This window comes from Mesoplodon mirus, assembly GCF_964341445.2.
Source record: "Mesoplodon mirus genome assembly, chromosome: 5".
Lineage (NCBI taxonomy): Eukaryota > Metazoa > Chordata > Mammalia > Artiodactyla > Ziphiidae > Mesoplodon > Mesoplodon mirus.
This window is the reverse complement of record NC_138980.1, coordinates 140,044,398-140,058,625: the sequence shown is the minus strand read 5'-3', so window position 1 is coordinate 140,058,625 and position 14,228 is coordinate 140,044,398. Positions and strand designations below refer to the sequence as shown.

The 14,228-nt window shown below is 37.3% G+C and overlaps 1 protein-coding gene across 3 annotated transcripts in view; it reads left to right on the top strand.

The window, feature by feature from the left end:
* GPBP1 (GC-rich promoter binding protein 1) overlaps positions 1–14,228 on the top strand; it is a 72,641-nt gene that overhangs the window by 25,290 nt on the left and 33,123 nt on the right. For all 3 annotated transcript variants that reach the window (XM_082623781.1, XM_082623783.1, XM_082623782.1), the window contains exon 3: positions 8,811–8,930. In XM_082623781.1, the coding sequence (XP_082479907.1) occupies positions 8,868–8,930 (63 nt within the window). In that variant the 5' untranslated portion in view covers positions 8,811–8,867. The remainder of the gene's footprint in view (positions 1–8,810; positions 8,931–14,228) is intronic.

Sequence of the window (14,228 nt, the reverse complement as noted above, 5' to 3'; positions counted from 1 at the left end):
TGATGATCATTACTTTAAGTGCTTGTGTAAGAACAGAATTCTAGGCCTTGCTTAAGACCTGTTGAATCAGACTCCACAGGGGAGGGGCCTCTTACTTTTTATTAGGGAAGTCTGGAAATTACCTAGTGCTTACTAAATATTAATAAAACTTTATTAATGGTATTGCAGTAGTGAAGCAAACAAAACTGAATGGAATAAAATGTCAAAGTATACTTTTCAAAAGTTAAAAACATGACTCATAAAATTATAGAATAAACATGTCACAGCGTCATCATTTTTAAAAAATGATTTTTCTTGACTTCCATAACCTGATTCTTGAAGATTATGGGCCAGTTGTTTTAGTACATGTAATGTCTCTCAAGTTAGCTTTTGTCCTGTTGAGACAGGCTGTGCTTCTTTATCTTTGGTTGGGATATTATAAAAGTGAAGTGGTGCTCTGTTTTGCTCATTGGCACGCAATTTCAGTTTGTTCTGTTACTGATGATTCACTTTGATATGTTGATTAAGGATTTCCCAGGCTATTTGCCAGGCCATTTCACTGCAAAACTGTAGTAACTTTTCTTTTTTTGAGGTTCTTAGAAATTGTATAAATAACCTCTTCCTCCTAAAATTTTTCAGTGTATGTATTCATCTCTCTGGATTCATATGTTTTATTCAAGGGGTTGTAATACGGCACTTTGATTTATTTTTGAGGCAAAAGTCACATTACATGAAATTGACCATTTTAAAACGTATAATTCACTGACATTTAGTACATTCACAATGATGTGAAACCACCAGCTTTACCAAGTTCCAGAACATTTTCATCACCCCAAAAGAAAAATCTGTATCCGTTTAGCAACCAGTACCCATTCGTTCCTCCCTCCCAACAGTCCCTGGTTGTCTCTGCTTCTTGTCTCTATGGATTTGTCTGTCCTGGATATTTCATAAAAACTGGGATTTTGCAACATGTGATCTGGCTTCTGGATGTGTCTGGCTTCTTTTTCTTAACATGTTTTCATGGTTAATTCTAACAGAACGTGTCTTTTTCCATTGAATACATACACAAGTTGTGTGGAGTATGATGTTAGCTGCGTTTTTTTTTTTTCCTGGTACGCGGGCCTCTCACTGTTGTGGCCTCTTCCGTTGCGGAGCACAGGCTCCGGACGCACAGGCTCAGCGGCCATGGCTCACGGGCCTAGCCACTCCGCGGCATGTGGGATCTTCCCGGACCGGGGCACGAACCCGTGTCCCCTGCATCGGCAGGCGGACTCTCAACCACTGTGCCACCAGGGAAGCCCTAGCTGTGGTTTTTTCATAGATGATTCTTTATCAGGTTGAGTGTTTTGATCATGAAAGGGTGTTAGATTCTGTCCAGTGCCTGTCTGCAGCAGCTGAGATGATCATATGGTATTTTTCCTTCGTTTTGTTAATGTGGCATTATTATTATTTAAAAATTAAAAAAAATTGAAGTACAGTTGGTATACAGTGTCATGTTAGTTTCAGGTGTACAGCATAGTGATTCAGTATACATACATATACATATCCCTTTTCAGTTTCTTTCCCTTTTAGGTTATTACAAAATATTGAGTATAGTTCCCTGTGCTATGTATAGTAGGTCTTTGTTCATTACAGTGTGGCCTATTATTGATTGAGGATCCCTTTTATGCCACCAGTTGCCTTTGGCCTTTGGCTCCCTGCTTTGCAGATTCTCTGCTTTTGACAGTTTGGTTATGTGTCTTGGTGTGAATCTTTTTGTGTTTATCTTTCTTGGAGTTTGGTTAGCTTCTTGGATATGTATATTCTGTGTCTTTAGTTAATTTGATAAGTGTTTAGGCATTATTTCTTCAGGGACTCTTTCTACCCCCCTCCTTTTCTCTGCTTCTGAAACTTTCATTATCTGTGTGTTGGTATGCTTGATGGTGTCCCACAGGTCTTTTTGGCTTTGTTCAGTTTTCTTTTTTTTCTTCCAGCTCCTTAGACTGATAATTTTAATTGACCTCTTCAAGTTCTCTGATTCTTCTTTTTGCCGGCTCAGATCTGCTGTTGAAACTGTCTAGTGAAATTTTCATTTCAGTTATTGTACTTTTTGGCTCCAGAATTTGTTTGGTTCTTTGCTGTAATTCCAGTCTCTTTATTGATATTCTATTTGTTGAGACATTGTTCTCCTGGTTTCCTTTAGCTCTTTGTATTTAAGACCGTTAATGTCTGTTCATCATCGGGGACAGTGTCTGCTAATATCACAACCTCCCCTCCACGTTCCCCCCCCCCACAGTGGGCCATACTTTATTGTTTCTTTGTACGCTTTGTAATTTTTGTTAGAAAATCGAACATTTTGAATATTGTAATTTGGAGACTTTAGGAATCAAATGTTTTTTCTCCCCATGCTTGAGGGTTGCTTGCTGTGGATTGTGGTTTTGTGTTCATTTAGTGACTTATCTAAACTATTTCTGAAAGTCTTTATTCTTTGTGTTGGTTAGTTTCTGAAGTCTCTGTCCCTTAGATTGCGATCACCTAGTGTTTTGTTGTTGTTTGAGATAAATAACATTTTAATGAAATTTAAATTAATGCAAAAAAATCCATGATGAACAAAATATAAAAGTTATCAGGGTCAATATATTATTTTGTCTAAAGGTTGCAAATCCTTCACACATGGGCCAAGCCAGAAACCATCTTGGTGCTCACAGCACATCTGAGACAGGTTGCAGCCTTTAGTAAGGCTTTACTAAAGGTTCAGTGGTTACAAAAAGTAGTTTCAGTGCAATACAATAGCAGTTTTATTTCAGCTGTCCATGGATACTGCTGTTCTCCGAGCTCTTCAGACAAGAGCCATCTTTACCTTGTCAGCTAGTGTTTTGTTGCAGATGCATGCCTGGAGCCAAAAGGGAATAAAAATAAAGGGAAAGGAAAAAAATATGAACTCTCCCACTTTTTTCTTACTGGATCTGTGTTAGGGCATTTCTTTACACACTGTTTATAACTGTCTTAGCCTTCATGTACTGGTTTTGCTGAACCTAATGATCAGCCAGGGGTGAAAGCTTAGGACCTTCTCAGGTTTTTTTCCTGAGCATGAATCTTGCCCTGAGTGTTGGTGTGGTTTTCTCATTTCCCTTATAGGGCATGAGGGAGTTTGTTGCAATGCCATAACTCTCCCCCACCCTCCACCCAATTCCCTCTCAGCCTTTTCTCCCAGGCTTTGGGTGCGCTATTGTTCACTGAATTGTAAACCTCTGTCCTTGGCAGGGGGCTCTGCATTTGCCTTACAGTGTTTTGGAGGATTGCTCTCTGCTTGACACATTTTCCTTTCCTGTTAGGCAAAACAAAGGCAAGTGCCTGTCCTCGGTCCTCACGTAGCCCCCAGACAGGTTTACACAGACAAACATAATTCTGTGAGAATAAGGTCTGCTCTGCTCACTCTGGAACCAGAGACCAGAGTCCTACACTGGGTCTTCAAAACCTCCATTGTGCCCTGGAGAAGATGTGGGTCAAGGGCAAGTGAAAATGCCATAAAGCTTTACTATCATTTTAAAGTTTCCATTTTCTTGATTCAGTGCTGCCCTAATTGTTGTAAACCTTAGACTTTTTCAGAGTTCTGATAAAGTTGGTTCTGACAGATTTTGCTTGAGTTTTTGGTGTTTGTGTGGAGGGGTAGGCTCTTGGAGTTCTGTATTTCACCATTTGTGTTGATGTCCTTTCCATATATTTTCTCATTTTTAATGCTCAAATTGTCTCTGATTTGACCAATGGGAGCTCACTCAAGCTGGTTTCTGTGTCCTTTTGATATTTCCTAGTCATTATTTGGACACTTCCTTGGTTTTTGCCACAAAAAAATATTCCAGACTTGCTTTGTCATCTTTTCCTAGCCCCGGAATCAGCTGTTCATTTCTCAAAAAAGCCCTGGTTTCTTTTATTGGAAAATGGTTTTTAGAAGACAAGACCTGGATGTTAAGTATGCTTGTTGCTATTGGAGTGTCACTATGGTTAGGCCTGGCCCGTTCAGTGTGCAGAGCTGGGGGAGAGGAGGGATACACACACACACACACACAAAACCAGAAATATTTATCTTTATGATATATATGAATATTAGTATTTTATTAATACGTGACTTGTGTTAATCATACAACAACACATCATTCACTCTAGTTTTCATCCTTTCCATTATTAATTACCATCTTTAACAGTATGAAACTTATTAGCTTTCATCATTCTGAATATATTTATTTGATCATTTTCCTTGTATATAACCAATTTTTTATTGTAGCCCCAGCTGCCACTTCCATGTGGATACCCTTCTCTCCCTGCTTAGTCTTATAACTCCTTGTTCTAGCTGCTTCCTTTCTACTGCATGGATGCCTTCCTCACTCTTTTTGGGCTCACTGCCCCATCCCTGGTTGTCCCTTCTTCATGGATGTCCTTTGTTGCTCTGCTTTGATGCTGACATACTGTGCTGGGCCAGTTCCATGTGTTAATACCCTGTCATCCCTACTCTGGCTCTAACACTTAGTTTTAGACCCTTGGCTCCTTTGCTCTGCCCTGTATAATGGCTTTAGGCCTGAATTGGGAAGAAGACTACTTTTTAAAGGAAATCTGTTAATGTATTAAACTAAGCTTATTAAAGGAGTATTCCACAGGTTTACCAATAAGAGAACTAAAGATGACTATGAATAGTGGTCTTCTGGTTCTTGCCTTCCTAATGAAGGAATGTTAGCTGTTTAATGTTGGAAAAACTTAACCTTATTCAAGGGTTGCTATAAAACCATTATGGTGGGGAAGGGTACTAGTTTTTTTCTTTTTTTAAAAAAAATAACTTTAACGTTTTCAGGATGAATTTTATAAGGTAAGTAAGTAGTAGTTATCTTAATTTTAATGAAGAGAGGAAGCTGAGACTCAGCCTAGTAACTGGTTGAGCTGATTTGAATCCAGGACTGTTGGACTCTGAAGCCCATGTTCTCTTTCTTTTTTTAAAAATTTTTTATTTATTTATTTATTTTTGGCTGTGTTGGGTCTTAGTTGCGGCATGCGGGCTCTCTAGTTCTGGTACAGGCTCAGTGGTTGCGGTGTGCGGGCTTAGTTGCCCCGCAGCATGTGGGATCTTAGTTCCACGACCAGGGATCAAACCTGAGTCCCCTGCATTGGAAGGCAGATTCTTAACCACTGGACCACCAGGGAAGTCCTCCCATGTTCTTTTTTTTAACAGTAATCTATATTCTACCTCTAGTTAGAATGCTTTAGCCATTGGTTGATTTGGGGTGTTTTTGATAGGCTTCGTGACTTTTAAAGCTTATTTATCTGAAATATAAACCATTATAAAGATGTAAGTTTGATGCTCATTCTTTGGCACAAATTTTGTGGATTCAGAAGTAAAACATTACCAGAAATAGGAAAGTCCCATCTATTTGTGTATTTCTTGCCAAAGTATATTAGTTTTCAATTTAAAGAACTATATTTGGGACTTCTAGGTAGTTAGTGGTCTTTTTTTTTTTTTTTTTTTAAAGTCAAGCATGTACACTTAGAACGTATAGAGTTTAGATTTGGGTCATTTCAGAACCAGTGTTCCCCTGGTGGATTTCTATTGTCAGTGGTGAACAAGTAGTAAATTGGGTGAGATGAGAAATTAGGATTTTCCTACTGGCAGCATTTTTCCCTCCCTCCCTCTTTCTCTCTCTTTCCTTCTTTCTTTCTACATTCTGAGGTATGTTAGGTTTCAGCATGATGAAATTTTGGGCAGGGGGGCTGGGGAATGGACACAGTTCAGCCTATAACATAGGGAAAGGAAGATGGAATGAAATCAGATGGCATAAAGCACAGTTAAAAGAAAATGGAGGGGGAAAGAGGCGGGGATGGTGGTGGTGGGATGAATTGGCAGATTGGGATTGACATATATACACTAATGTGTATAAATAGATAACTAATAAGAACCTGCTGTATAAAAAATAAAATTCAAAAATTCAAAGGAAAAAAAAGAAAGTGGATAGGGTGGAGCTTTTAAACTTTAATTTGCTTTTATATGTGTAGGGGGTAAAATTTCTTTTCTAGGTTCTCTGGCTGGGGCCCTGTAAATTAGACTGAGGAAAGACAGATTAACAAGAGAAAACAAACCAGTTTATTAGTGTGTCCTCACACCTAGCAGTACTTAGAGATGAGTAACTCAAAGAGATGAGTAGAATTTGGGATCTCTATATCTTCACAGGGAAAAAGGATACTTAATAGAAAAAGCAAATGACTTTTGAGAAAAGATAGATAACTGGGTCCTTAGGAGTTTGTGGCAATGTCTGGGTTTGGTGGTGCTGGATTTTTTGTTTGTTGGTTGTTTCCCAAAAGGAGAAGATTAGAGTTGCTTCAGGGGAAGGGATTAATAAATTCTTTTGAGAGGCACTGCTTTGAGGTAGGTAAGGGATTTCAGGAACTCACATGCCTTCAGCTCAAAATTTTTCTTATGTCAAATTGGCATATTTTGGGGATAGCATATCCTGATCCTTTCACATACTTGTATAAATGTCCTAATATTAGCTAGTATTGCTCTTTACCTTTTTTCAGAACAGGAAAACCTATGCCATTAGCTATCCATGCTTTATTGTGTAAGAACTTGATTTAAATTAGAATTCATAAAGACATTGCAGAAACAGAGACGGTAGTAGTGGTTTGCCTCCTAGGTATAAGTTTTAGAATATAACTTCTCATTTAACCATCATTTGGGATGAGACGCTGTATAAAATGAAAAAGCTTTAAATTATTCGTTATTTTATTTAGGTCCTTTGGAGTTTTTGTGAATTTTTATTTGTAACAAGCTATAAAAATAATTTTTCATTCTCATTGAATTATTGGACCTATAATTTTAAGAGTTTCCAACAAAAAGTTTCTAAAAAGTTGTTGGAAAAGTAACATACTATCACAGACACCTCAAAACAGTATTTAGCTTCATGTCAAAATAGATAATAAAAATTTTTATACATCCTAAAACACTTGAGTTTTCATTTTTATTTCAGAAGACTTTAAAATATAATGTATGGTGGTGGTAGAGTTAGAGGTCAAAATGTCCAAATTTTTGTGTAGTTCGTTTTGATTTAGGTACAGTCTTAAAATATTGTATTTGTTTCATAAGTGTTTTATTGGTATTGGTAAATTGTATCAGGGTTTTTTTTTTGTTTTTTGGGTTTTTTTCCTTAACCTTTTTTGTAATGAACCAGTACAGTTTGGGATAGAAGTAGAACGTTTCTGTAGTATCTTGACAATTTTTAAAGTATTTTAGGAAATTGGTATGACAAATTCTGCCATGGCACGCACTTATATTTGAAAGAATTTTGAAAAAGGAAGACTAACAATGGTATTGATCATTTTGCTTTTTCAAGTTCCACTTTTGAGATTATTATGTAGTTGTAAATATGAAACATTTATTAGTAAACTTAGTCATTAATGTTCAGAAAATTTGATTTCTTCATTGACTGATAATGTAAGCTGTATATTGAAATGAGTACAGTTGCCCAGTTGGCTTCTCCCTCATTTTAAAAAACTATGAGTTTACTGTGTTTAGATTGGGCTGGCAACTTGAAATTTTTATTGATGCAATTGAGAGAGGCTTCCAAAAAGTTAAGTTTAGAATGCAAGAGCAGTGGATACCCATTGTGATGATTGTAATTTTAAAAAACCTTTTAATTATGGAAATTTTCAAACATATGTATAAGTAGAGAGACTGTACACTTACTTTTACTAACATTTATAAACATATGGACAACCTTGTTTCAGTGACACCCGTGTTCAGCGTTCCCTTTTTCTTTTTAAAGCAAATTCCAGATGTATTGATTTAATTGCGAAGACTTCTGTATATGTCCTTTTATTACAGATGACCCTTGAGCAGGGTGGGGGTTGGGGTGCTGTCCATCCATACAGAAAATCTTTACGGTTGGCCCTCCACACCCGATGCTCCACATCCTTGGATCCAACCAACCTCAGGTCGTGAATTGCTATAGTATGTATTTAGTGGAAAAAAAAAATCCATGTATAAGTGGACCCTCACAGTTCTAAACCTTGTTCTTTAAGGGTCCACTGTACCAGCATTGCACTAACAGTCATCACATCTAAAGTGATTAGTAATTTCTTAAAGTCATTTAATATTTAGCTCATGTTCAAATTTTTGACTGTTTCATAATTTTCACTTTTTAAACTTGGTTGAGTAAGGATTTATGTAAGGGCCACATGTTGTATTTGATTGCTCTGCCTATGAAAGCTATTTATTTGTTGAAGAAACCAGATCATTTAACTCATCGTGTGATCTGCATTTGGTGGGTTACTTCCTTCATTTGTCCTTTAATTTGTTTCTCTATGTTGAATTTCCTGCAAATTGTTAGTTAGATTTCAGATTCTGTAAGGGTTGGCGGCAAGAATAACTTGTGCTGTGTACATAGATAGTGCTGCATACATCCTATTGTGTCATGTCAGGAGACACTTGATAACTCATCTTTGTGATAAGACTATTGTAATTTAAAAAAATAAGTGTCACTGAGATAGTTTATAATAAAATTATCCAGTTTTAAGTGCACAATTTGATGAGTTTTAACAAGTGTATAGTTTGTATAATCATCACCACAATTAGGATAAATACTCAGTTACCCTTGAAAATTTCTTCCTTCACTTTGTAGTCATTTCCGTCCTCCCCAGGCCCTTCACCTGCACTCCGCTGATCTAGTTTCTGTCACTATATTTTTGCCTTTTCTAGAATTTCATTATAATTGAAATCTTGTAGTAGTCAGATCATTGTAATTTAAAGGAGGTATAAGAAGATAATTTTGGCCAGGAGCTGTATAGATCTAATACCTTCTATTTTTATACGACAGGGACTTGCCATGAGGTGTTGAAGCCTTGTTTCGCTGAGTTGGAGAGACTGGACCTAAATGGCGCAGCATGACTTTGCTCCAGCCTGGCTTAATTTTCCTACCCCACCATCATCAACAAAGGTATTTTTTCTTGCATCTCTCTTTTCTTTTTGTCTGTCTGCCTGCCTCTGTTTAGTTCATGTTCTACACAGATGTAGTTAAACTAAAGCTTAATGTGTTTGTCGTAAAATACTTTTTATATTATTTTCTAAGTTATTTTATATTTAATCTTTGGTTTTTATTATTTAAGAAGTCAATTTTCAATATACCATCAACATACTAAACCATTTACTTCAAAAGTTGTTTTTTCAAAGTTCTGCGTTTTAAAATTCAAACCAGGTAAGTACATTGCACATTACTTTTGCATCTTACCTTTTCCTATACTATTCTTCTGATAACTTGCTTTACTTACTTTCCTATAGATAATGTTTTTTAAAAAAACCGGAAGTTTTTGAAGTCTTTTCTTACAACCAGAAGACTTCTTTTTCAAATAAATGAGACTGTGAATGGCATATTACTCAAATTTTAGGAGTTCTGAGAACTTTGCAGTGTTGTTACGTATCAGGTGACTCACTAATTTAAAAATGTTCATTTTACATAACCAAAACAGGACATAGTTTGTTATAAGACTTGCTTGGCATTGAAATTGTCATCCACTTACAAGGCATGCTAAGAGGGACCTTGAAATTGATTAGAATCAATCTGTCTGGCTCAATAGCTGTCTTCCACTTTGTTTTTTCCATAGTGCAAAGGAATCAAGAGGGGGTCTTGATCATCTGCTTGCCTGTTAATCAAGCTCTGCCATGCTAAGGCATTCATCTAGGACCTTTTGGGGGTACAGGCAGTTCTTACAGAAGAGTTTACTAAAACAGCTCTTATAGGAACAGTTTTACAATTTGGAAGGTTGTTCCCCATTAAGGACTTGTCAGATCATAATATATTGAAAAAGCTGCATTGGAGAGAGAAAATTTTCCTAGACAGGGGATTTTTAAAGTTTGAAGATGGCTCTTAATGATCATGTGAACTGACTTTATTTTATACAGCTGGTTCTCTGGAAGGTTAATTGGCCTGTTTTCATGTAATTAGTGTGAGCCTAGACTAGAATCTAGGATGCATTTTCTATTCTGTAATATTTCCATAGGACTCATTTTGGAATTTCGTAAAATGATTGAACATTTCATTTCATAGACATAAAATGGATCATAGTTGTTAGGAAATGTAGACTATTACTGAGAAGTAACTGAGATCACTTCTTAGTTACAGACTCTGCCCCCTTTCCTCTTCTTTTTAGGTCTTTGAAATTTGCTTCGCTGTTGCTGCTGTTGTTTGTGTCCACCCCCCACCCCCCAGGCTGCTCTCAGTTATGCTTTTCCTGGGTTCATTTTTTTCCAGGCCTACTTCAGAGCCTGGATACATACGAGTTTCTTGCTCCTCCCTTTGTTTCCTTTTTCTCTTTAGTTCATTTTCTCTGAAATTAGTATAAGACTTGTTTTCTTTTTTTTTTTTAATGTCCCCACCCCCCAACCCCCACCCCCCAGGCTGCTCTCAGTTATGCTTTCCCTGGGTTCATTTTTTTCCAGGCCTACTTTAGAGCCTGGATACGTATGAGTTTCTTGCTCCTCCCTTTGTTTCCTTTTTCTCTTTAGTTCATTTTCTCTGAAATGAGTATAAGACTTGTTTTCATTTTTTTTAATGTCTATTTATGCACTTTACCCGTTTTATTTATTTATTTATTTATTTATTTATTTCTGTGTTGGGTCTTAGTTGCTGCACACGGGCTTTCTCTAGTTGTGGCGAGCGGGAGCTACTCTTCATTGTGGTACGTGGGCTTCTCATTGTGGTGGCTTCTCTTGTTTCAGAGCAGGGGCTCCAGGCGCGCGGGCTCAGTGGTTGTGGCATGTGGGCTCAGTAGTTGTGGCTCAGGGGCTCTAGAGTGCAGGCTCAGTAGTTGTGGTGCCTGGGCTTAGTTGCTCTGCGGCATGTGGGATCTTCCCGGACCAGGGCTCGAACCTGTGTCCCCTGCATTGGCAGGTGGATTCTTAACCATTGTGCCACCAGAGAAGCCCTAGAATCAGACTCTTGAATCCTTACTGCTTTCTAGAACCAGACTCTTGATCTGGTTATATAGATCATGAATGAAGATGATGATTTTGAGACTTGGGATTGCCTGTTCTAAATGATCAGTTATTCTAATTTATTTTAAATTACCTGCAGAAAGTAGTATCAGTTTGAACTCTTAACTAGCAGTATTTTAAACTATCTCCTTAGACCTTACCCAGAGTGGTTTTGACGAACACAAACAAGTATACACTTTTAGTAATGACTTCTTATACTGCTTTTATCTCTCAAAATCACTGTTCATGGATTCTCAGTTATAATTAATCTCTTGTTTTCTGCCAGAGCCCTTTAATCTTATCCTGAATAAATAGGATAGACTTAAATTACTGTTGGGTTCTCTATTTCAACTTAGCGGGTTTTTTTTCTGAATTTTATTTTATTTTTTTATACAGCAGGTTCTTATTACTTATCTATTTTATACATATTAGTGTATATATGTCAATCCCAATCTCCCAATTCATCCCATCACCACCCTGCCTCAATTCAGTGTTAAGTCTTTTCTTTGTTATTTGAAGGGATGATAGGAGCACTTGAGTTAAGGGTAGCAGTATTTTCAGCACTGCATCTGAGCAGTTTTCTGAGGTGTACAGAAGTTTAGCCCCATCATGTGGTGAAATTTTAAACTGCATGTGGTTGTTTATGTCTATGAAGTGGGGCATTGGATTTTGAACTATTGATTGGGACCCAGTAAGAAATTTTACATAATGTTTTTAAATGCACATTGATATAACTAAAACAGAAGTCATTTACCTGTGTTCTTCTTTCTCTTTTGGTCTTTGTTATTCCAATAAAAAATGCAAATTGCTACTAATCTCATGTCCTTTATAATGGGCCCTGACCTGCAGTTTGAAAAGTAACATTGTAATTACTTTCCTTCAGTAATGTAAGCAGTGTCGGTTTGCCTGAAAATGTGTGCTTTAGGCTAAGAGAGGATGAGAAAATGTAGTCTGACTTGTAGTTGAGTTCATTGAAACTTCTTGTTTACTACGTAGTTTCTGTTAACTTTTGATTTAGGTATTCTGGGAATCAGAAAATTGTGCTATATTTTGAAAAAGAATTCAGAAAAAGATTTAAAATGTAATAACTAGTGTTTCTTGAGTCATTACTGCATACCAGTCACTGTGTAAAACACTTTATAAGAAGGCTAACAAAAATCATAAGAGGTAAAGTACTGTTTTCTTCTCCCCACTTACATATGAGGAAACTGAGGTTGAGTGAGATAAGTAACTTGACCCAAAATGCTAGAATTAGGATAGGAGCCCATGTGTGCCTGACTTTGAAGATTAATCAGCTTAATAACTTTCTTTTCTTGATTATTAAGTAGACCAATTTTTAGAAGTGAAATACCAGGACGTTTTTATGCATACACCAGAATATATTTTTATCCTGGTTTGGATAAACAAATGAAATTGCTTTTTTTTTTTCTTTCCTTCAAGGATAGCATCTCCAATATATTTCTATACTTAGTACATGGGTATCTAACTCTTCAGTGGCTTTGTACAGTTGACCCTTGAACAATATGGGTTTGACTTATTTGTGTTCATGCACTTGGATTTTTTTCCAATAAATATGTACTGTAGTACTGTGTGATCTGTGGATACAGAGGGCCGACTGTAATGTTATACATGGATTTTTGACTGCGCAGAGGGTCGGTACCCCAACCCCCTGCATTGTTCAACTGTCAACTGTAATCTTCTATTGGGTGAATTTACAGAGATTAATTGGTTACTTATTAATGGATTAAGCCACAGGAATGCCTGGGCATCTCTTGATTATATATTTGTAGGGGAAATTCCTAGCAGCAGAATCAGCGAATTGGAAGATTTATACATTTTGGTAGATAGTGCCTAATTGCTCTCCAAAAAGGTTATACCAACTTATAATCCTATAAAAATTTTATAAGGGGGGACCAGTTTTTTCAGTTTTGGCAACACTGGATGTTTTCCCATTTTTTTCATCTTCGTGAAATTGGATGAAAAATGGCACTTCGTTGTTTTGATATGCATTATTATGGTTGAGCATATTTTTGTGTTAGGAACTGTTTCTAAGAACTTGCTTATTCATGTAATTTATTTCTTAGTGATTTATTTGTAATACCTCTTTTCATATTGAGGGGTTTGTTTGCTGTATATTCTGCAGATATTTCCCTCCAGTGTGTTTGTCTTGATAATTCTAAAAGAACCATGTGGATGGTTCTAATAAAATATTTAAACATACAAAGAAGCATAAAGAATAATTAAACGAACACTTAACCATCCAAGAGTCACATCTTAACATTTTGTCATGTTAGTTCTGTATCTCTTCTAGAAATAAACAATTGAAGTCTGCTGTATACTTCATCACAGTCTGTTTTCTGTCTTCATTTTTTCCCCAGAGGCATTCTCGATGCATGTTCTTATATTATTACTAAGTATGTGAATATCAATAAATAGTATTGTTCTGTATGTTGAGGGCTTCCCTGGTGGTGCAGTAGTTGAGAGTCTGCCTGCCGTTGCAAGGGACACGGGTTCATGCCCCGGTCCGGGAAGATCCCACATGCTGCGGAGCGGCTAGGCCCGTGAGCCATGGCTGCTAAGCCTTCGCATCTGGAGCCTGTGCTCTGCAGCGGGAGAGGCCACAACAGTGAGAGGCCCGCGTACAGCAAAAAAAAAAAATAAATAAATAAATTAAATAAATAAATAGTATTGTTCTGTATGTTTAAAAACATTTATATAAACGATTATCATTTATGTCTGCACCTTGTTTTTATATTCATTATATCTTCGAGATTTTTTTCCCCTGTTGATACCTGCAGATATGCTGTAATTATCTTAAAGCTCTGTACAGTAATCTTTTTTGTGCCTCTGTATCACATTTCATTTGTCTCATTAATTTGAGATTGTTTATATCTTTAGGCTACTCTAGAGAGAACTGTAATGACTATTCATGTACTGTCTCCTTGTATACATGGATGAGAATTCTTTGTTTATTTGTTTGTTGCATCGGCTCTTCGTTGCTGCGCACGGGCTTTCCCTAGTTGCGTCGAGTGGGGGCTACTCTGTTGCAGTGCACGGGCCTCTCACTGTTGTGGCCTCTCCTGTTGCGGAGCACAGGCTCTGGACGCGCAGGCTCAGTGGCCACAGCTCACGGGCCCAGCCGCTCTGTGGCATGTGGGATCTTCCCGGACCAGGGCACGAACCCATGTCCCCTGCATCGGCAGGCGGACTCTCAACCACTGTGCCACCAGGGAAGCCCCTGGTGGTTTCTCTTGTTGCGGATTGT